Source organism: Bos taurus, chromosome 13 (assembly GCF_002263795.3).
Source record: "Bos taurus isolate L1 Dominette 01449 registration number 42190680 breed Hereford chromosome 13, ARS-UCD2.0, whole genome shotgun sequence".
NCBI lineage: Eukaryota > Metazoa > Chordata > Mammalia > Artiodactyla > Bovidae > Bos > Bos taurus.
Window position 1 is genome coordinate 50910161 of NC_037340.1, and position 22179 is coordinate 50932339.

At 49.2% G+C, this 22179-nt stretch overlaps 1 protein-coding gene across 1 annotated transcript; it reads left to right on the forward strand.

The window, feature by feature from the left end:
• Positions 1-931: 931 nt before the first annotated feature.
• Positions 932-22154, forward strand: ADRA1D (adrenoceptor alpha 1D). The gene is made up of 2 exons (NM_001205684.2): positions 932-2045; positions 21565-22154. Exons 1-2 carry the CDS (start codon positions 932-934, stop codon positions 22152-22154), a joined length of 1704 nt encoding a protein of 567 aa, NP_001192613.2.
• The last annotated feature ends 25 nt before the right edge of the window (positions 22155-22179 follow it).

A 22179-nucleotide genomic window follows, 5' to 3' on the forward strand; every position in this document is an offset into this window, starting at 1 on the left:
GGGTCAAAAGGCTGTAACCATATAAGTAGTCTCTTGTTCCTTCCCCATCACAGGTCCCCCAAAGCTTCAGACCTCCTCCCTGGCTCTCCACACCAAGTCACTGGACAGAGGTGGCTGAGATCCTCCCTTGTCCAGTACCATGAGAGAAGAAAGGAGGTGCAGCAGGTTCATCCAGGCTGTCCCTGGAGGTGACCCGCCGCAGCCCGGCGACGTCCAGGCCGCAGCCCGCGGATCTCAGGCGCTTGCTGCTCTCTGACGGCCATCAGGGACCCTGGAATCGCACCTTCTCCTCTCAGCGCACCTAAGGGCACCAGCAGTGACCGCGACGTTGGGGAAAAGGCGGCAGGAAGACGCAGCTGAGAGAAAAGGGTGAGGACGCTCGGGACAGACGCGGGAGAGGGCCGGGAGCGGATCGCAAAGACAGAGGGCCGGCGAGCGCATCTGAGGCGCGGCAGGGGTGGCTGCCGCGGGGTCGGAGCGTGAGCCAGCGCTGCCGCCCCTGGGGACCCCGGAACGCCAGCTGGCTCGGAGCACAGATCCTCTTCATCCCGCAAGTGTGGCGCCGGGTCCCTCGGAGCCGGCCACCCCCTCCTCCTTCCTCGAGCTGCCCTGGCTCGGTCCCGCCCCCGGCGCTCAAGAGCGAGCGCCACAGCGGTCGCCGCCCTCCAGCCCGGCCGCCGCTTTGCCAGCTCGCCTGGGCACGCTGCGGGAGCGGCGCGAGTCGCCGGCCCAGGCTCTTCGGTTCCACTACGCGGCCAGCCCACTCCGCTCGCTAGCAGCTGCGCTCCACGTCACAGGAACTGGAGTAGGACCCTGACAAGACCGGCGCGTTGGGCTGGAGACGGAGCCCCGAGGCTATGCTCGCTGCCCCGACGCTATACCAGTCGCTCGTCGTGTGCCCAGGCCGGACCCCCGACGGCCGCGCGTTGAGATGACTTTCCGCGATCTCCTGAGCTTCAGTTTCGAGGGACCCGGCTCGGACGGCAGCGCCAGTGGGACTGGTAGAGGGGGAGGCGCGGGCGGCGCTGCCGCCTCGGAGGGCCAGGCGGTGGACGGCGTGCCTGGGGCCGCGGGCTGCGGCGGCGGCGGCGGCGGCGTGGTGGGCGCGGGCAGCAGCGAGGACAACCGGAGCTCCTCTGGAGAGCCCGGGAGCCCCGGCGCCGGCGGCGAGGTGAATGGCACAGCGGCCGTCGAGGGGCTGGTGGTGAGTGCTCAGGGAGTGGGTGTGGGCGTCTTCCTGGCAGCCTTCATCCTCACAGCTGTGGCAGGCAACGTGCTGGTCATCCTCTCGGTGGCCTGCAACCGCCACCTGCAAACGGTCACAAACTATTTTATTGTGAACTTGGCTGTGGCCGACCTGCTGCTAAGTGCCACAGTGCTCCCCTTTTCGGCCACCATGGAGGTCCTGGGCTTCTGGGCCTTTGGCCGGGCCTTCTGCGACGTCTGGGCCGCCGTGGACGTGCTGTGCTGCACGGCCTCCATCCTCAGCCTCTGCACGATCTCGGTGGACCGGTACGTGGGTGTACGCCATTCGCTGAAGTACCCCTCCATCATGACCGAGCGCAAGGCAGCAGCCATCCTGGCGCTGCTCTGGGCCGTAGCTGTCGTCGTGTCCGTGGGGCCACTGCTGGGATGGAAGGAGCCGGTGCCCCCGGACGAGAGCTTCTGCGGCATCACAGAGGAGGCAGGCTATGCTGTCTTCTCCTCCCTGTGCTCTTTCTACCTGCCTATGGCAGTCATCGTGGTCATGTACTGCCGTGTGTACGTGGTGGCGCGAAGCACCACGCGCAGCTTGGAGGCGGGCGTCAAGCGCGAGCGCGGCAAGGCCTCGGAGGTGGTGCTGCGCATCCACTGTCGCGGCGCCAGCCCTGGCTCAGCTGAGACCCATTGGGGGATGCACAGCACCAAGGGTCGCAAGTTCCGCAGCTCACTGTCGGTGCGTCTGCTCAAGTTCTCCCGCGAGAAGAAGGCGGCCAAGACGCTGGCCATTGTCGTGGGCGTCTTTGTGCTCTGCTGGTTCCCCTTTTTCTTCGTCCTCCCACTGGGTGAGTGACCCCTCTCCCTCCAACCTCTAACCTCCCTCGCTGAGCCTGTGGCTGTCCCTTCCTGGCACCCAGACTTGGATGGCTCTTCCAGGTGGAGAATGGCTGTCCACCTGAACATGGAAGGTTTACTTAGTAACCTGCCTGGTCTCTTAGGTGCTGTGCTGCTTTGTGGGAGAATAACAGGCTCATCATGCTTGCAGGATTTTGTTAGGAACTCACTTTTCTGACCCGCCTTCTTCACTGCTATTAGAAGCCCTGGCCTTGTTTTAAGCACCCGACTGTTCTAAATATAAAAGACCAATGGACATCTGTGTAGGTGTCTTCCCATAGTAAGTGGTAAGCAGTGTATGTGCTTGTTTATATATCCCCCTCCCTGTACCCCCAGCTTTAAATGCCAATGCCCAGAAGTGGCACCTAGGGTGGGTTGGCCTGCATTCATTCATGGGCAGCAATTCCTGGCCAGTCTACAATGAACAGCAGCAGACACCCAAAGCCACCTGCTTTCTCTCAGTCGGGAAGCTGGCCCCTCTGTGAGAGGCCTTCCCCAACTGGTATGTGTGAATGCCCTGGTCTCTCACTTCTGAAATCTCTTGGAGGTGTGGGCAGGGGCCGAGGGTGGGGGGCGGGGAGGAAGGAGGGTGTAGCAGGGATCTTTGTAGGCATGAGAAAGAAAAGTAAAGGACATATTATCATATGGAAAGTTAATATTGTTCATTGTAGTTTCTTAAATTTACCGAGTCCTTCAGCACTTCCAGAGAACTTTGCTATTTCTTTCACAGGCTCTCTTGTAGTCCTGGGAGGTGGGCAGCTGTTCTTAGGAACTTCCTCCCATACCTAGAGGCCCCTCCTGAAAGCCCAGGGGCTGGGTCAATACAGGGAGGGGAAGGGGAACAGCATCTCTGGGGACACATCCATTACACTCATGGTGTAACTTCAGCCAGCCCAAGCCAGAACCTCCCTTTTCTCAGGCCTTGCTCCTTCCATGCTCTGCAGCTGTGTCCAGAAAGGGACAGTAGCCCCTTCCTGCTCCCTTGCAGGCCCTCTCCTCACATCAGTTAGAGTGATCTTTATGCATTATAAATTAGAGCGTCATTCTCTACTAAAATCCCTCAATGCTTTTCTACTGTCCTGGAAACAAAATCCAAACTGTCCATCATAACCTATGATAGAGTGACCTTCAAGTTTTTTACTGTCCAGACCAAAATGAGCTCTTATGTATATTTACACTGAGACCACAAGTACGTACCAGGACTATGGTGGGTAAACCCAGATATGTGGTCCCCCTTCTGCAAAGAAGGATCTGAGTGATAAGTCACCTCCCCCCTGACCTCATGGCTTTGTTGCCCTGAACTTTGCCCACTGTGCACACACAGGCCCTTCTGACGCTCTTCTGGGTCCTTGATCATGCCAAGCTCATACCCTTACACTTGCTCTTCCCTTTGTCTGGCTTGCTTTCCCCAAGTCCTGCTGGCTATCTCTCCATCTTTTAGGTCTCAGAATAAATGTTCCCACTTCATTAAGGCCTTTCTTCTTTTTTCTCAATTTTGCTGTGTCTTTCTCTGTATATTCTCTCTTGGACACAAGTTTCTCTTCTTTCATTAGTTCCTTAGATGTAATCACATTTCTGTGTTGCTTGACTTGGGGTATGATTCCCCCTGCCACCACTGACCCAGAAGCTCTGTGAGGAAAGACTATGTCAGTTATGTAATCACCAATGCCCAGGACAGTGCCTGGCACATGCAGAACAGTGGAGGAGAATGGAATGGACAATAGGCTCTGGTGCCAGAGCCTGGTCTAAACCCCAGCACTTCTCCTTATTAGCTGTGTAACTGCTAGCAAATCTCTGAACCTCTCTGCCTCTGTTTTCTCATCTATAAACTAGGGATGGCAAAGATGGTAATAATACCCACTAGTACTACTATGGTGATACTTGAGTGAGATATTATGTGTGACTATAACTGGCACATGGTGAGTGCAGTATGAGCTGTTGCTTTTGTAGTATAGGCTCAGTAAATACAAGATAAGGAATGAATAAATCACCAGCTTGAAAATCATCTTGCCAGAGGCTGCTGTCAGGGAAGAGAGAGGGATGGATGGAGCAGGACATGGCAAATAGGCAAGAGAAAGTCGGTATGGCCCCCCTCTTAGAAACCCACATACCCAGGATTTAAAATCCTCCCAAGCCTACCAACCAAACCCCAGCTGTGACCTGTTCCAGGTGCCCTCAGCCTCCTGCCTACCCCTTGGTTCATACTGGCCCCCTGTCAGGAATGATCAGGGTGCATATAGAATGCCACCTCCCTTTATGTTCCTTTAACTTCTTTTAAAATTTTTAGTTACGGAATAATGCACAGATAAGGAGAAAATAATACAAGTGCCCATGTATCTGTAATCACCCATATTGAACAGATGACAACATTTCACCATATTTGCCTCAGATCACTTCCTCTCTCTCTTTTCAAAGAAACAGAACGGCCACAACTAAGTTCCCTCCTCCTGTCCCTTCCTCTCTCCCCAGAGGTAAATCTAGTCTTTATCACTCCCACACACGTTTATACTCTTACCATAAACACCTGAATCCATAATAATAAACAATATCGTTCTGTGTGTCCTGCAGACTTATATAAGTTGTACCAGCTGTGCACATTCATCTTCAGTTTGCCTTTTTTACCCAACGTTTTGCCATTGAGATTTATCCATTCTGGTTATTTTAGCAACAATATAGTATTCTGTTTGAGCGTATTCCATGGTGTGTTGACAGTCTCCGGCTGAGTGTTCAGTTTTTCTAATTTTCCACCGTTACAATCAACACTGCAAAAGGCCACTATTTTTTGAGGTTGAGATCACGTCTGCCTCTTCTAGGAAGTCGTCCCTAAATCTCCTTGGCCTCTTCCCTTGTTGGCATGCTGCTCTTCCTCAGTCCCTCATCTCTGCTGCTCCTCACACCTGGCATGGCAACCCAGGGGCTATCCTTGCCTCTCCCTTCCTGCTAATCTGCAATGGGCACCTCACCAAGTTTTGGAACAAAGCCCAGGGCCACTGATGAAGCCAAACTGAGTGGAACCTGGCAATAATGAGCAAGCAGGACTGAGGCCAAGCAAGGAAACAGAATATTCTCATCTGCCATGATGTGGCTTGGAGGGCAGGACAACAGAAAGAACAGGAGGACAGAGCCTGCAGTACAAGCAGGAGTCGTCTGAGGGCTGTGCAGGAAGGAGAGGGCAAGCCTCCCCCTCTAGGAGCTCTGAGGCAGGCCTGGAAGAAGGGAGGCACTTTTGGAGAAACAGGGAACATTCTAAGCAAACAGACACGGAGGGTAGAATCAGTGTTTGCATCTCAGAGTTTGGCCAAGTGCGGAGGGACCCATCTCCACAGGCTCCCTGAGGTGGTACAAGGTCCACAGACACATGGAGAGAGGCAGAGGGTGTACTGTGGCAAGTCTTCAGGAATAATATTACTGTGCCCTGGCCCAAAAGCCTGAAGAAGAGACTGACATTACATCTCCTATCTGTGCCTTTATGGCAACTGGCACATAGTAGGTCCTCAGTCAGTGAGTGTAGAGGGAAAAAGTGGCAGAATCCAGGGCCTCTTCACTTCCTGCCATGCCAACGATCTGGGTGACAAAGCGTAGCCCTCTATCTTTATTATTATTATCATTGTTATTAATGTGGCAAGAACACTTAACATGAGAGCTACAAATATTGTTAACTTTAGGTACAAGTTTGTACAGCAAATCTATAGAATTCATTCATCTTGCTTAACTAAAACTTTATGCCTACTGATTGGCAATTCCCCTTTTACCCCCTCCCTCCAGCCCTTGGCTCCCACCATTCCTTGCTTTGATTCTTTGAATTTTAACTGTTTTAGGTACTTCATAGAAGTGGAATCATGCAGTCCTTCTGTGACTAGCTTATTTCACTTAGTATAACAGCCTCTATATAAAGTAGACCCCCCTCTTACTAGCAATGCATTGGGGATGACCCCCTATTTATGTGACCCGAAAATTTTTAAATATAACAGCTAACATTTATTGCATGATTATTACAAACAAGTAATGGCTAGGGGTTTTATTTTCCACTTTTAAAAATCATGGATAATTTCAAATACATGAGTAGACAGTGTGATGGCCCCAGTACCTATGACCCAGCTTCAACAAGTATCAACCCAAGGCTGATCTTGGTTCATTCCAACCCCCACCCGCTTTCCACCACTGCTTATTATTTTGAAGAAAACCCAAGATACCATATCAGTTTATCTGTAAATTCTTCAATATTTTTAGAAGGACTTTAAAAAAAACTACAATCCATTATAATACATAAAAATACTTGTTTAATGGATACCAAATGTCTTTGTGTTCAAATGTAGCTGATTGCCTCATAAATTTTTAGTTTGTTTGAATTAGGGTCTCAAAAAAATTACATATATTACATGCAGTTGATTTACCTCCACAACTTCTTTAATTGATAAGATTACCCTTTCCCCACCTTTTCCTTTTTAGCTTATTTGGTGAAGAAATCAGATTGTTCATCCCAAAGGAGTTGCCCGCAGTTTGGGGCCGGCATCCCTGTATGCTCAGATGCTCAGTCATGTCCAATTCTTTGCGATGGCTCCTTTGTCCATGGAATTTTCCAGGCAAGAATACTGGAGTGGGTAGCCATTCCCTTCTCCAAGGGAATCTTCCCAACCCAGGAATCGAACTCAGGTCTCTTGCATTGCAGGCAGAGTCTTTACTGTCTGAGCCACTAGGGAAGCCCTGCATCCCTATGCTGCTGCTAAGTCACTTCAGTTGTGTCCGACTCTGTGCAACCCCATAAACGGCAGCCCACCAGGCTCCCCCATCCCTGGGATTCTCCAGGCAAGAACACGAGTGGGTTGCCATTTCCTTCTCCAATGCATGAAAGTGAAATGTGAAAGTGAAGTCACTCAGTCGTGTCTGACTCTTAGCGACCCCATGGAGTGCAGCCTACTAGGCTCCTCCATCCATGGGATTTTCCAGGCAAGAGTACTGGAGTGGGGTGCCATTGCCTTCTCCATACATCCCTATAGTGCCTTTTAATGTGTCCTGCTGTTCCCGGTACATCATATAAATTGGCTTAAGCAGATTCAAGCTCAGTGTCTTGGACAAGAATTCTTCTTTTGTAATGTTAAGATTGACCAGGGGTTTAGATGCAGTCAGCTTGATTCATTTACTATAAAATGTCGCGTCAACCTTTACCTGCTAGTTTTAGCAGCCGTTGACCATGGCTGGGAGCCATTGTATCACTGGGACTTAAAGTGGTGATATCCAAATTCTGTCATTCCTTCTGCATTTGTAGACTAAAATTCTAAAAAGAATTCACCACTAGCTGTTTGGTCACTTGAAATAGAGGCCATACAAGAAAAGCAGGAGAGCTCCTCAATGCTCTCCATTATCAAAAAAAGTCAATTTCCTAGCAATGTTTCCGAAAGGGACCAAAAGATTTTTTAGTACCATGATAAAGTAACTTTAAAATCTGTCACACATTATATATGTCACTGTTTGGGGGCTACCCAATAGGTGCCCTTTCAAGTTGCCTTATGAGACGTATGGCATAACCCAGAGAGTCTTGAACTTTCTGGTCTGATGAGATGTTTCAGGCTCAGCTTGTACTTTTTTTGACCTGTCCCATTTCTCTAAAGAGGCCTGTTCTCTTTTAGTGGAAAATGATCATTTAAAGACCACAGTCGGAGCTTTCAGATGTTCATTGATATTAAGTTGGTCACTGACTCAGTGGACAGAGCTAGGAGATACTTTTTTTTTTTTTTGGAAAAGAAAAATATCCCACTGATGGAGGGTAGACTCCTGTTCTTGGGTGAATACAGATCCTTCCTCTGCCTAGGGTCTTGTCCTCTGCCCAACTCCTGCTGATATGTTTATCCCAAACATCTGATGAGCTGTTAATCACTCCACCTCATTCTTTAAAACTAGGATACAGGGGTCCTGTACTTTCTCCCCCATGCTCATCTCTACCCTGGTTATCATTGTGACTCCACTGTACTGAGGCTGACCCATGCTGACACCCTGTGACTCTCCTTCCACTCTTTCTCCCAGGGTCATGCCCTGGCCTATGTGCCCACCTTGATCTATAAGCCCCTAAATCCTCAGTAAATCTCTGCCACTTGAGTCCACCTGCTCATTCTACTTACTGACTCCAGCCTTGACCAAGCCTTCACCTCCCGGCCCTTCACCTTGTCTTCTGGTTAGTTAGGCCTCTGTTTCCAATTGGCACCACAATCCATCACTTCATCCTCTCTTGCCATCTTTAACTCCCTTGCCTCCACCTACTTCTGTGAGCCCCAGACCCTGAATCAGGTCATTCCTCCACAGAGGTGTGCTGGCAAGTATTTAAGGTTGGCTCTGAAATGGGGGCTAATGTGTAACATCTGTCCATTTCCATGATATAAAATGGAAATATTCCCACCATGGTCAATTTCAAACTACCAAAGAGATAGTCAGCTTGCAAAGTTCCTAAAAATTTATCAATCAGCTCTTGTGAACCACAACAAACCAGTGTCTAAATAAGAACATGTTAAAAAAAAAAAAAAAGAAAAGGAAAATCCTACTTTCTATTGGCAGGTCTCCTCCTCAGGGCAGTCCTCAGGATGTCCTTAAAGTCCTGCAGGTCCCTGTCAACTCTGAATCTCTCCCAACCCTCTTTCCTTCCCAAGGGACTTCCCTCTGTCAGTTATTGCTCATCTCTCCTTAATTCCACCTCTTCTCTGCCTGCCCATACAGCATGTATATGTGTCCACAACTTCTTAAAAATGATTCACCCTCAACCCTGTAGCCCCTTCACCCTCACTCTCTCCCACTTTCTCACTGTAATCTTTCCTCTTTTTCACCTTCTTGAAATTTTAACCTTCTTGAATATTCCTTGCTACTTACTTCTTTAAAAAAAAAAAACATTCTGATATTAATCTTAATCCTAAATACCAGAGCTGAGTTTAGAACCCAAGCACTCTGGCCCTTAGAGTCCTTGTTTCTTCCACCCTAGGTCAGAGAACAGAGGTCAGGCTGAAGCTAGGGTTAAGGATCAGTTGGGATCAGCCATGTTTTATGCTTTAAATCTTGCCAAATGCCTCACTGCCTGCTTACTCCCCTCAGGTTCAGTTCCAGGCTCCCTTCTGCCCCAGATCCTGGCCATGAGGGCCCTGAGCATTGCCATAGGACATGACCACTTCTTGTCTGTCTTGATCATCCCAAACCCCTAGAGCCCTTGAGCCTAGTCCTCATGAGATAACCTCTGAGTTCCTGAGCCTACCTCTGACCCCACTTGAGCTCTGCCCCATCCTGAGCTATATGCCCACAAAAATGTCTTCTTGAATACTAGAGGATTTTCCTGCCCTCCTTTGCAGATGATGACCCAGCAGAACATTGGTCTGGGCCCCTGAAAGCCAGCATTGGGACCTAATGAGCAATGCACCATCTACTCAGTGCTGGGACTCCTGGACAGAGTGACTACTGTCTGGAAACCTTCTCTCCTCTGGCACAAGCACTGATCTGCTCCGACTTATGAACCATTTGTCAGTATGACCCAAGAACTAAAAGGTTCATGCTCAGATTAGGGTCATGTTCAGCTTAGCACAGGGCCATTTGGCAGGGACTTTGGCCTTGGGCATATGGAGCTTGGAGTGTGACTCCTCCAAGGCCACAGACCAGGAAATGAGTTAAATAGTGACAAGAGTGAAATGAGGGGGAGAGAGAGATGTTGGAGAGGTGAGAAGGGAAGGGAGAAGAACTGAAGGGAGAGTGGGGTCCAGTGGAGGACACTGGATAGGTCTATGACTCATCTCCCTGCCTTGGGCCCTACCAGGCATCCTCTGTGGCTCTAGGAACTGGCCCTCCCTGTCAATCCCTACAGCTGCAGAAGGGTATCCAAGGTTAGACCGGTAGTTCTAGGCCAGCCCCACAGAGTTCAAGGATCCTGAGGCAGACATGGGACACAGAAGGACTTCTGATCTATTCTTTTCCTATCTCAAACCAGATACCCACCAGTTACCTGTCACCATGGAAAATTGTCAACACAGGAAATTCAAGAGATTTGGCTTGACACAGCTAGCCCCATAGTACCCTCAGCTCCCTGTCTTCATCATCCATCTGAGATCTGGACCCTATTCAGGTTACTTCTTTCTGACAGCCTTCCACGGTTGTTTCTGCTTCAAAATGGCCTTATCTCTTAGCATCTCTGTCTCCCCTTCTCTGTTCCAGCAGTCCTAACTTCTTGGTTGTCCTCCAGCTTGTCAGGTGCTCTGCTGCTTCGGGACCTTTGCACATCCCCTTTCCTCTGTCTGGAATTTTCTTTCCTCAGGAAGATGCACAACTCACTCCCTCAGAGAGTCTTCAGGCCTCAGCTCAAGTGTGCCTTATGAGAGAGGCTGACCCTTTACAATATAGCAAAGAGGCCCACTGCTTCCAGCCTCTCTTGGGGAAGACGAAATTGAATTCTGAAGAATAGAAGCATTGAGTGAGCAGCTGAAGAACAAAAGGGAGTCTAGGACTGGGAATTCCTTTTCTCCTAGGCAGTGCGTGTGTGTGTGTGTGTGTGTGTGTGTCTGGTTCTTTGTGACCCCATGGACTGTAGCCTGCCAGGTCCCTCTGTCCACAGAACTTTCCAGGCAAGAATACTGGAGTGGGATGCTATCTCCTACTCCAGGGGATATTTCTGAGCCAGGGATTGAACCCACATTACTTGCGTCTCCTGCATTATTAGGTGGATTCTTTACCACTGCACCACCTGGCAAGTCCCTCCTGGGAAGCAAGAGAGACGTGAATATCTGAGAGAACATGGTATTTTAACCCTTATATTTCATTCTGGCTAGAGAAAATGGCTGCCTGGTATAGAAAAGTCACTAGTCGGGGAGGGAGTGCGAAGGGGGAAAGGCTGGGGTGCAGCCTGATAGTTCGTTGTTGGCTGCAAGCTATGAACAGGGCTGGTGGCTGAGAATTCTGACATTCTTCCAAGAACAAGTTCACTTCTGGTGATGCCAAAATAATGCTGTTAATCACACATTCCCCTCTTGCCTTCAGCACTGTCACTCCTCAGCAAGGCTTGGCCAGATTGGCCAGCTCTAGCATCTCCTGGGCCTGGACATTTCTCTTACTTAAGAGAGGGGATTGACCTGTGATAAGGCTGCAGACTTTCCCACAAAGCTCACAGGCTGTCCTAGTTTCCCCAGTAATGTGCAGGCCAGGCTGGCCCAACCAGGAATGCCAGAGAGTGGGGTAACCTGCCCTCACAGCCAAGCCCCGCCTCTTCTGATCAGTGGATGTTCAGCATCCTGGACATCAGGTTAGATTCCTGATAGAGGCACCCCAATACAGAGAATAGAGGAAGGCAGGCGGGAGCAAGCTCAATGGACACGTGCGAGAACAAGGTCAAGGAGCAGAGAGAAGCAGCAAGAGCTGTGGTTGCAGTCCTCTCCTGCTACATCCTGACCACCTCTCCTCATAGGCAGGCCAGTGTGTCCACTCCCATGCTCCAGCCTGCCTGTTAAGTGGAGAGAAAGGAACATGAACATGCACATCTGTGCCCTGCCTTTCCCAGCAGTGGGCAGAAGAGTTGAAACAGTGACCAAGAGCTAATCCCTGGATTATAGATTTGGGACCAATCAAGAGAGCTTTGAAGACACATCCATGCAAAGAGTGTCTTGGGTCATGTCCCTGTAGAGCCTAAGGCAGGGGTTCTTACGCAAATGATGATCTGAGGGAAGCTCTCTGGTGGTATCTGGGAGGGAGGGAGGGAAGCAGGGTAAGTCAGAAAAGACTTAACCCCAGGATGTGGTCTCGAAGTCTGGCCTCAGCCTGACCCCACAGGGACCCCTGGAGCAAGAATGACAGCGGAGAATTGCACCACCTGGAGACAAGAAGGCTGACCTGTTCCATCCCACTCAGTCTGTCACTGGCTGTGGACTGCCACCTTGGAGGGAAAGTATCATCTCCCAGTTGAAGCAGCTCGCATTAGTCAAGGGTAATTCTCCAAAGAAGGGGCAATTATAAGCCATTAGCAGCCAACATTCACAGCAGTTGGGAACTGGGGGCACCTGGGCGGGGCACTAATAACATCAACTTCAAACCTTTAAGGTGACTTGAGCAGAGACTTGAAGGACAGGAAGGAGATGGCCAGGTGGCTTTCTGGGGCTCCTCCCAGGAGTCTGGAGTCTGTTTGACACTCCCTCCTGAGATGCAGCAAGCAGGCAACAGCCCAGACTTTCTGAATGTTCTGGATGGTTATGGGTGCACAGGAGCTGAACTCAATGTGGTAGGCCCCACAGGCCACCCCAAAGGTCATAGGGAAGGCCAACAAATGCCACTTACATGGAGGCAGAATCAAGGTGCTCAAGGCACACACACTCCAGAAACCACTGTCAGCTCAGCAGACCCTAGGAGTGGAATTAATCACAGAAATGCTCCTGGAGAGGCAGTTCTATGCCCGAGTCTGAAGAACTGGAGAGACCCACTGTGGAGAAAAGAGGAAGGCCATCCTCCAGGCCAGGCCAGCGGTAGGAAAGACCAGAGGCAGGGATGGGCCTGCTGCTTGTGGAGTAGCTGCTGGAAGGTATTAAGTGATCCTTTGTGGAGCCTGACTTCCAGGACCCCTGGAGGACCAGGGGAAGTTTTTTTCCTATCTTTACATGATGTCATGAGAAGACCAAGCATTTTAGGGCTAGATTTACTCAGGTTCAAATCCTGACCCTTCCACTTGTCCTCTGGAGGTAATTAGAATCTCTGCAAAGTAGGATGCTAATGCCATGAGAATTAAATGAGAAGTGCTGCATACAGGGCCCAGCATGCAGCCTGGTAGGTACTAAACACTCAGAAAGCAAGCATGAGCTCCCATTTCCTTCTTTGTCACTTTAGAGGCTACCTACATCTACCCAAACAGCACTTACTCACTCACTCTACAACCCCTTCTCTGGATCAGGCACTTGTGTTAGAGGCTGGGATGAAAAGAATCCTACAGCTGCCATCAAGAAACCTAGAGTCTAGGAGAATAGACAGAGCAGTAACTAATTTTATTCGTTAAAATACAGGCATGCATAAAGGGGCACCTAACTCAGGTTTCGTCAGGGAGGACACCTGACCTGGGCTGGAGGGATGGGTGGGAAGAAGCAGAAATCACCTTGGGAGAAGTTTGAGTCATGCAGGAATGCAGAAGGAGTCCAGCCCCTGTGGGAAGACATGCTTGTGGCTTTGTGCAGCCAATTTGGGAAGGAGGTAAGATGAATTCAGCATGGGAGTCTAAAAAGACTTGAATGAAACACAAGAAATTTGGGGTGTATTCCTCAGAGCCATAGGAAGCTGCTAACGGTTTTCAGAAGGGAAAGGAGAGAAACTTTTTTCTTTTTTACAATAAGTCTCCAGCAGCTGTGTGCAGAGTAGAGGAGACAAGGGACCACTGGGGGCTGTCACAGCCAAGTAAATACAATGAGATGCCAGAGTAAGCAAAGGCTTCAGGAACGAGGTAAAGGGAGGGACCCCACTAGAGAGACAAATGAATGTACCAGACATGGTGACATAAAGGGTAGAAAAGAGGGAATCATTCAGTAAACTCAGCAAGTGTTGGGCACCTACTGTGTGCTCGGTGTACTCAAGAGGTCTTTCTTCTGGGCAATGGGAATGCATTGCCAAGCAAAACAGACACTAGTCCTGCCCCACAGACTCCTACTGCAGGGAGAAAGATGATAGACAATATGAAGAATAACTCAAATAGTACAAGAGAAGGTGATAAGGGCCACAGATATAGTTGAGGGAGATGAGGAGTATGGGGTGGGGGACACTGCCATTTTTTATTGAAGTTGATTTACAATATCATGTTATTTTTAGGTGTACAGCAAAGATTTTTGTCAGATAATTTTCCTTTATAGGTTATTACGATATACTGAATATAGTCCACTGTGCTATACAGTAAATTGCTTATCTATCTTATGTATGGCAGTTTGTGTCTGTTAATCTCACACTCCTAATTTGCCCCTCTCTCCTTCTCCCCTTTGGTAACTATAAGTTTGCTTTTCTATGTCTGTGAATCTGTTTCTGTTTTATACATAGACTCATTCATATCCTTTTTTAGATTCCACATGTAAGTCATATCATATGATATTTGTCTTTCTCTGCTGAAACTTCACTTAGTATGATAATCCCTGCTGCTGCTCCTAAGTCGCTTCAGTCGTGTCCGACTCTGTGCAACCCCATAGACAGCAGCCCACCAGGCTTCCCTGTCCCTGGGATTCTCCAGGCAAGAACACTGGAGTGGGTTGCCATTTCCTTCTCCAATGCATGAAAGTGAAAAGTGAAAGTGAAGTCGCTCAGTCGTGTCCGACTCTAGCGACCCCATGGACTGCAGCCTTCCAGGCTCCTCTGTCCACAGGATTTTCCAGGCCAGAGTACTGGAGTGGGGTGCCGTTGCCTTCTCCAGTGATAATCCCTAGGTCCATCCGTGTTGCTGCAAGTGGCACTATTTCATTCTTTTTGTGGTTGAATAATATTCCACTCTTTGCACATACCATATTTTCAACCAGTCATCTGTTGATGGGCCCTTGGGTTGTTTCCAGGCACACTGCAATTTTAAATGGGAGGTCAGAGAGACCTCACTGCAAAGATGAAGGCAGGAACCCTGTGAATTTCTGGGGGCAAAGATTCTGGGGGACAGCAAATTCAAAGGCCTAAGGTGGGAATGTGTCTTCCAAGAAGCAAAAGTAGGGCAGTAAGGCTGGAAGACGGAGTAGGAGAGGGTGTCGGGGGTTCGGGGGGCCGCATGTTGAGCTAGGCAGTCATAGATTTTTATGTGCGGGAGAATGGAAGCTCTTAGAGGGTTCTGAGCCTCAGGAGTGACAGATCTCTTTATATTTTTAAAGGATTGTTCCAGCTGCCAGATTGAGGATAGATTTCAGGCTGCAAGAGTACAAACAAGAGACAGTGGGGAGGCTGCTGAATTATTCAAGGAGCGAGATGATGGTGTCTCAGACAGGGTACAAGGGCACAGGGTGGAAGGTAGTGGTTGAGTTTCAACCTCATCTCCTTCCATTCTGCCCTCAATCACTCCACTTTATCCACACTAGCCTTGTCCTTGTTCTGCACACATACCAGGGCCACCTCAGTGCCTTTGCATTTGCTGTTTCCTCTATCTGGAATGCTTTCCCCGAGCTGTCTACATGGCTTATTCATCTCTTACTCAAATGTCACATCCTTAGTAGGCCTTCTCTGGCCACTTTATCCAAAATTTATACCGCCACCCCCAGCCACATGCACACACACACACACACACATATAAACACACACTAGCTATCTTTGCTGCTTTGTTTTTTCTTATTACCATGTCTTATTGTATGACATGCTTGTATTTTTCTTGTTTATCATATTTATTACTAGTCTTGCTCTATGAAATGTAAGCTTCATGAGGGCCAGATAACTGTGAGATGCAAGTAGGCATCCAGTAGAGATGTCTGGGTGGTAATTGGACCGATGAGTCTAGAATTTGGGAGAATAGACTGAGCTGGAGATAGAACTGTGGGAGTTGGCCAAAAGTCAGTGCACCTGGTTGAAACTGCGATGCAAATGCAAAAAGAAGAGAGTACAAGACTCTTCTTGCAAGGGCACTCCTACACAAAGCAGTGGGGACATGAAAAAAGGGGGGCAAAGGCAATTGATATGGAACAGAAAATCCAAGAGAACAGTGCCCTAGAAGTCCCAGGTGAGATGAGAAGTGTCCAGGATGGATGAGAGCAATATCTGCAGGTAGGGGTCCAGGGTGGAGTAGGGCAGTAGGGCAAAGCAGTGGAGTGAAAAGCAGGTGGTGGAGAGGAGACAGCCTGTGTGGAGAGAAAGGGTGGAGAGAATTAAGTAACAGCCAGAGAATCAGCAAAGAGGGTGCAGCTGTGATAGAGGCAAGCTCACAAGTGACTGATGGGTCAAGAGCTCCACAACGCAAGTAGGGACATGAACCTTGGGTGGGAAGAGAGACTCCTTTCTTAACAAGAAGGAAGAGAGGTAAAGAAGGTTTGAGTGAGTGTCCAACTTCTTTAACTTGTTCTCTTGTTATTTTCAAAGTTTAAACTTTTTATTTTGTATTGGGATATATCCAATTAACAATGTTGTAGTAGTTTCAGATGAAGAGTGAAGGGACTCAGCCGTACATATACATGTATTTCTTTGTCTTATTTTCTCTGCAAAACAGGAAGTAAGATCAGCTGCTCTGGAGAAGGTGAAGCAGCAGAAGACTGCTTGGCCTGTGGAGAGGGATAAAAGCTCAAAGGCAGAGGAATTGTGGGAGACTGGGTTGAGGATAGGCAGCAAGATTGCTGGAAGCCAGGACACAGAGCTGAGGTCGGAGACCCTAAGCATGTTCAGGGAGTGGGTGAATCTCTCCAGAGTTAGGATCTGGCTGAATAAATACAACCCAATCCAGAAGGACATGGGTGTGGAAGAACTGAGGAAAGAACAGCTGGAGTGCAAGAGAACAGAAGTCTCAGTTAAGCAGAGATAACAGGAGAAATCCAAGGGGCTGGCAGGTCAAAGTACAGATAACAAAGAGGGAGAGAGAGGGTAGAAAGCTGCAGTCAGCAGTGGAATATAAGTTGAAGTAAAGAAATGAAAAGCTCAGCCTTATGTCTTAAAAGGATCTCCCCAGCTGCTGTGTAAAGAACAGGGTACCATGGGGGCACAGGGACAGGAGCAGGGAGCCCACTTGGAGGGCATTTTAAGTATATGATGATAGTACCAGGGTGATAACAGGGGATGGTGCACAGTGGGGGATTCAGGACCAACAAGAGTTGGTGATGGATGGGATTCACAGTGTGATAGAAAGAGAGGGGTCAGAATGTGTGGAGCACCTGTGATGTGCCAAGCATGGTGTTGGGAGCTCACCATTTAAGAATCAAATAGATGGGAAACCAGTAGTTACCTGTAGTTACCTTCTTGGCACTTAGAAGTGAATAGATATGCTAGGGGAGGAGGAAATACAATTAACTCTGCTGGGTTGGGAGAGGGTGGTGTGAGGAAGGCTTCCAGGAGGAGATGCCACTGGAGCCAGCACTACCAGGTGGAAGAAAGAGGAAGTGCACTCCAGGATGACTGTTCGAAAGTGCAGAGATAAGACTGGGGAGCCCGCTGTGGCCAGAGGGCAGCAAGCAGTCAGTGTGGCTATTTAGCTGATGCGCAGGAAGGTGGACGAGAAATAGGAATCACAAGAGAAAGAACAAGGGAGTTTGTGCTAGGTGCCTGGACGGCAGGATGCTGAGGGGGGAAGTCCCATGAGCACCTGTTTCCAGTGACAACTGCCAAGATGAGTTAGCACAGCTGGGTTATATGCATGCAAGAAACGCCGTGAACACTGTGGGGAGTGGGAGAGGGAATCAGCTCAGGGCAGAGAAGAGGGCTGCTAGGTACAGAGAGACAGAGGCCTTGCCTTAGAACCCCTGTGGACCCACTGAGGCTTTCCTGTCACTGGGCTTCCAGGACTGGCAAAGGCTTGTGCTGGGAAGCTGGAGATGAATGAGAAGGCAAGAGAAGTGACATAAATGGTCAGTCTAAGAGGCCATAACGCAGAGTGGCTGGAGGAGGAGAAAGTTGGGAGTGGCTGAGAAGGGGCTTGTCGACTGATGCCCCCACACCCAGGCAGCACTGTAGGGATAATACAAGTGAGCACCCTTGGGAGTCTCAGGACAGTTACCTACCTTGTCCATGGCAAAGGGGAGGGAAGTGTCCACACGCCTCCCTGTCCCCTGACCCAGGAATCCTTGAAAGAGGCTGTGGGCAGATGAGAGAAGTTTGGGGCAGGCAGGCAGCAAAGAGGCAGGGTGCAAGAAGGCGTATGGGGTGGACGGCTGCACTCTGCAGAGGTATATGTGAAGCTCAGCACTGCCGTGAGAAGGGAGCAGAGTGAAATCTCTCGGGAGCGCCTGCCTATGGAAGCTGGAGCCCAAGACATAGATGTCTGTATTTTACATGCAAGATGTCTGTGCACAGAGGGCAGACAGCAAATGAAACAAAATTGTGGAGGCTGCCATCAGTGCCCCACCCTGCCCCCTGTATATGGGTCACTTTCCACCCCAGCAGCTGCCTCCATCTCTTTGCCTTCGACTTTCTCTGACCAGCAAAATCCTCATTGTCCACCCACATAGAAGACAGGACTATGGAAAATTAACTCCGTGAGGGAGCAGCCCAAACGCTGACTGATGGGATTGGGGGTATAGATACCTCACCTCCCTCACCCCACTGGTGCGACAAATACAGTCCTCCAGAGCTCCCAGTGAGATTGCACCCTGGTGGCCCATAGCAGTGACTAACTTGTTAACTCTCCTTTCATTGGCTTCCTTCTCTACCCTCTTTTTACCACACTTCACTACTGGTGTTTCATTTACCTTTCAAGTAAACAAGTTGTATTTGCATCCTTGTCTCAGGTCTGCTTCTGGGAGGACCAGAGTAAGACAGAAGCCTCAGCAAGACACAGTAGGAAAAATGTGGGGCTGAAAGGCTGAGTTTGAATCCCAGCTCCTTTGTGTGTAAGGAATTTCGAGCTGGCAGCAAGCTTCCACATAGGTTGGTTAAGCATAAATTAGAATTCTAATTCTTAAAAACAAGGCCCAGGCCACACTACAGATATGCCATGTTCCCCACAAAATTCAAATCAAAACCACATTGATAACAAAGCCCCTTGGCTGGTTTTTGGCTTACTGCTGAAAGCATAGTCCCCTGATTTGTCATCCTGGGCTAAATATAAAAGAATTCTAGCCTGAGTCAGAAAGTTATTTTCAGCACTCGGTCTTACTTTGCAGCCATTGAAGGATGCTGTTCAGAAGGCTGTCTTTCTGGAGGCTGAGGTCAACCCTGGTAGCCCCTGGATTCCAGGGACAACTGCCCGACACTTCTCCCAAGGGAAATTATCTCCTAAACACATTCTGACTGATGCTGCAGCCTCCCCCAGACCCACCAAATCTCAGCTTCTGTTTCTGGCCGCTATTCAGAGCTGAGAGCGGAGTCCCTTCAGGACTGAGGTCTCCTCTCTCAAAAAGCCACAGAAATAGGGAAGGGGGAAGTGAATAGACTCCAGTATTTAGTACAAACCTGCTAAGTCTTACACCCTGAAATTTATGATTCGTCAAAAAATCCCTTCCAGAGAAACATTGTTATGTATATTTCACAGAAAAGGAAAGTGAGACTTAGATGGCCAAATAACTTGCTGAAGGCTGCATGACCAGAGTTTGAAAATCCTGTGCCACGCAGTACTACCTGACATTCTTCTTTCTCCACACTGTCTCTTAGCACCAGGAATCTCACCAAGTGGGAGGTGGGTGATATACAAGAGCTCACAGGTCAAAGAGGGACGCATGGTGCCTCTGCTCCCTCAGTACGGGACCTTGCTCTTATTTCTTTGAGGGCAAGAAAACAAAGCATGTTTCATGATTTTTCAAGGACCACTACCCTTGCTCTGCTCACCCTGGCAGACACTTGAGGCTTTTGCCTGGGATGGGACACTCGCCACCTATCCTTGACCCCTGCTGCTACTGCTGTGGAGGGTGATGAGGGTGACAAAGTGGCCTGTGCTTCCTGGATGATGTCTTTGCACTTTGTTAGTTGCCCTTGGAGGTATGACTCCTTACGGTCCATGGTGGGGAAGGCAGGGGAGAGGTTTGTGGGGAAGAAGGTCTTTCTGGCACAACTCAGACCTCCAGTGCCCCCATTCCCTCCTGTCAGGCACTCTGCTCCCTTTTAAAGCCATCCCAGAAGCTTTCCCTGACCACTTCCCACTTCCACTGGGACAGCCCCATTATCCTGCATTCCGGCAGCCCACGGTCATTGCATTTGTCGCTAAGTCGTTTCGCCCCATTATCCTGCATTCCGGCAGCCCACGGTCATTGCATTTGTCGCTAAGTCATTTCTGACTCTTGGCAACCCCATGGACTGCAGCACACCAGATGTTTGCTCAAATTCATGTCCCTTGAGTGGCTGATGCTATCTAGTCATCTCATCCTCTGCCACCTCCTTTTCCTTTTGCCTGAATCTTTCCCAGCATCAGGTCTTCTCCAATGATGTTCTTCGCATCAGGTGGCCAAAGCATTGGAGCTTCAGCTTCAGCATCAGTCCTTCCAATGAATATTCAGGACTGATTTCCTTTAGGATGGCCTGCTTTGATCTCCTTGCAGTCCAAGGAACTCTCAAGAGTCTTCTCCAACACCACAGTTGAAAAGCTTCTTTCGAAGCTTCTTCAGCACTCAAACTTCTTTATGGTCCAACTCTCACATCCATACGTGACTACTGAAAAAAATCACAGCTTTGACTATACTGACCTTTGTCAACAAAGTGATGTCTCTGCTTTTTAATATACTGTCTAGGTTTGTCATAGCTTTCCTTCCAAGGAGTGTCTTTTAATTTCATGGCTTCAGTCACTGTCCACTGTGATTTGGGCATTGTGTTTATTGAGGCTTAATTCTAGGTTCTATCTTTTGCCTGTTCAAAAATATCCATATCTCCTAACCATCCACAAAATAAAAGCCTAACTTTCCAGAATTTAAAGCCCTTCGCCATCTGTCCCAAATGAAGTTTTCTGAGCATATCCTATTGGACATTCCCCTGCCCCAAACTTGTTATCCTCTTGCCTACCTCTCCCTTCCACTCCTGATAACCTCTACCCTTCCTCATCCTGCCTGGCTCCTGTCTATCCTGAGATTTTGAAAGCCCCCCACCCCAATATACTGGGCACCCATCATCCCATCTTCTTTCTTATGATATCTGATCCACATTGCTACTGAGAGAGCAGGACCTCAGGTATTTGAGGAGAGTCCAGGACAGTGCCTGGCATGGAGCAAGCCTTGGTCAACATTTGATTCAGGCGTTCTTACCCTTCTTATAAAGCTAGGGACTACTTGGGCATCTGACAAAGTGTATGGAGCCTTTATCAGAATTACTCTTTCAAATGCATAAAATAAAATACAAAGGATTACAGATGGAATCAATTTCATTGATTTTTAATTGCAATTTGTGACTTAGTATTAAATGTACTTCCACATGAAGACTCTAAAGAACAGGATCCACTGGTGCGTTCTAGTGACCATTTCCAAATAGGGAGGAGCATAGGCAATATTTCAAAACATCTCCACCAACTGCTAATATTAGGTAGAAAACTGACAATATTGCACTGTTTTATAGCTGCGGTTTGGAGCTACCAAACAGTGATTTCAATATCATTTTGTCTAATTCTACTCAGGTTTGTTGCTTACACTTGCAGGAAATGCTTGATTTCAGGTAAGTGTGAGTAAAACTAAAGATGGCTGTTTTTCTTCATCAAAGTTCATGGACACTCTTGAATTATATCAGGGACTCATTGAGGAGAGATATCTTGATAGCCCCTAGTTGATGAATGGTCAGAGCCCAGGAAAGGTGCTGTGGGAGGGGAGTAGTGTGGAGAGGAGCTGCCTGTGGAGAGAGGCTGCACCAGGGGCAGCCTGGGGCTCCCTGGGGCTTCCTCTTCCTGAGCATCTAACCAGCCTGGGTCTCTGCTCCCCACAGGCTCCCTGTTCCCACAGCTGAAGCCCTCAGAGGGTGTCTTCAAGGTTATCTTCTGGCTGGGCTACTTCAACAGTTGTGTGAATCCACTCATCTACCCCTGCTCCAGCAGGGAGTTCAAGCGTGCCTTCCTCCGCCTCCTGCGCTGCCAGTGCCATCATAGTCGCCAGCGCCGCCACCCACTCTGGAGTATCTACAGTCGCAACTGGCAAGCTTCAAATGGCAGCTCACACCCAGACTGCCCTCCTGGCCCAGGTGCCATACCCACCAGGGCCCCACAGGCCTTCACTGTGCCCTCAGCCCCTGGCTCCCTGGGCGCATCCAAAGCACAGGCTCCAGCTGTCACCTGTCGAAAGATGCCCTGCACCTTCCGTGAGTGGAGGCTTCTCCGGCCATTCCAGAGACCTGCTACCCAGCTGCATGCCAAAGTCTCCAGCCCATCGCAAAAGATCCACACCAGAGAGGCCATGTGCGCCCTGCACTCAGAGGTGGAAGTGGTGTTCTTAGGTGTCCCCCATGATGCAGCTGAGGGTACTACCTGCCAGGCTTATAAACTGGAGGACTACAGCCATCTCCAAGAGACTGATATTTAAGGACCTTGAGTTAGGCCGAGGAGTA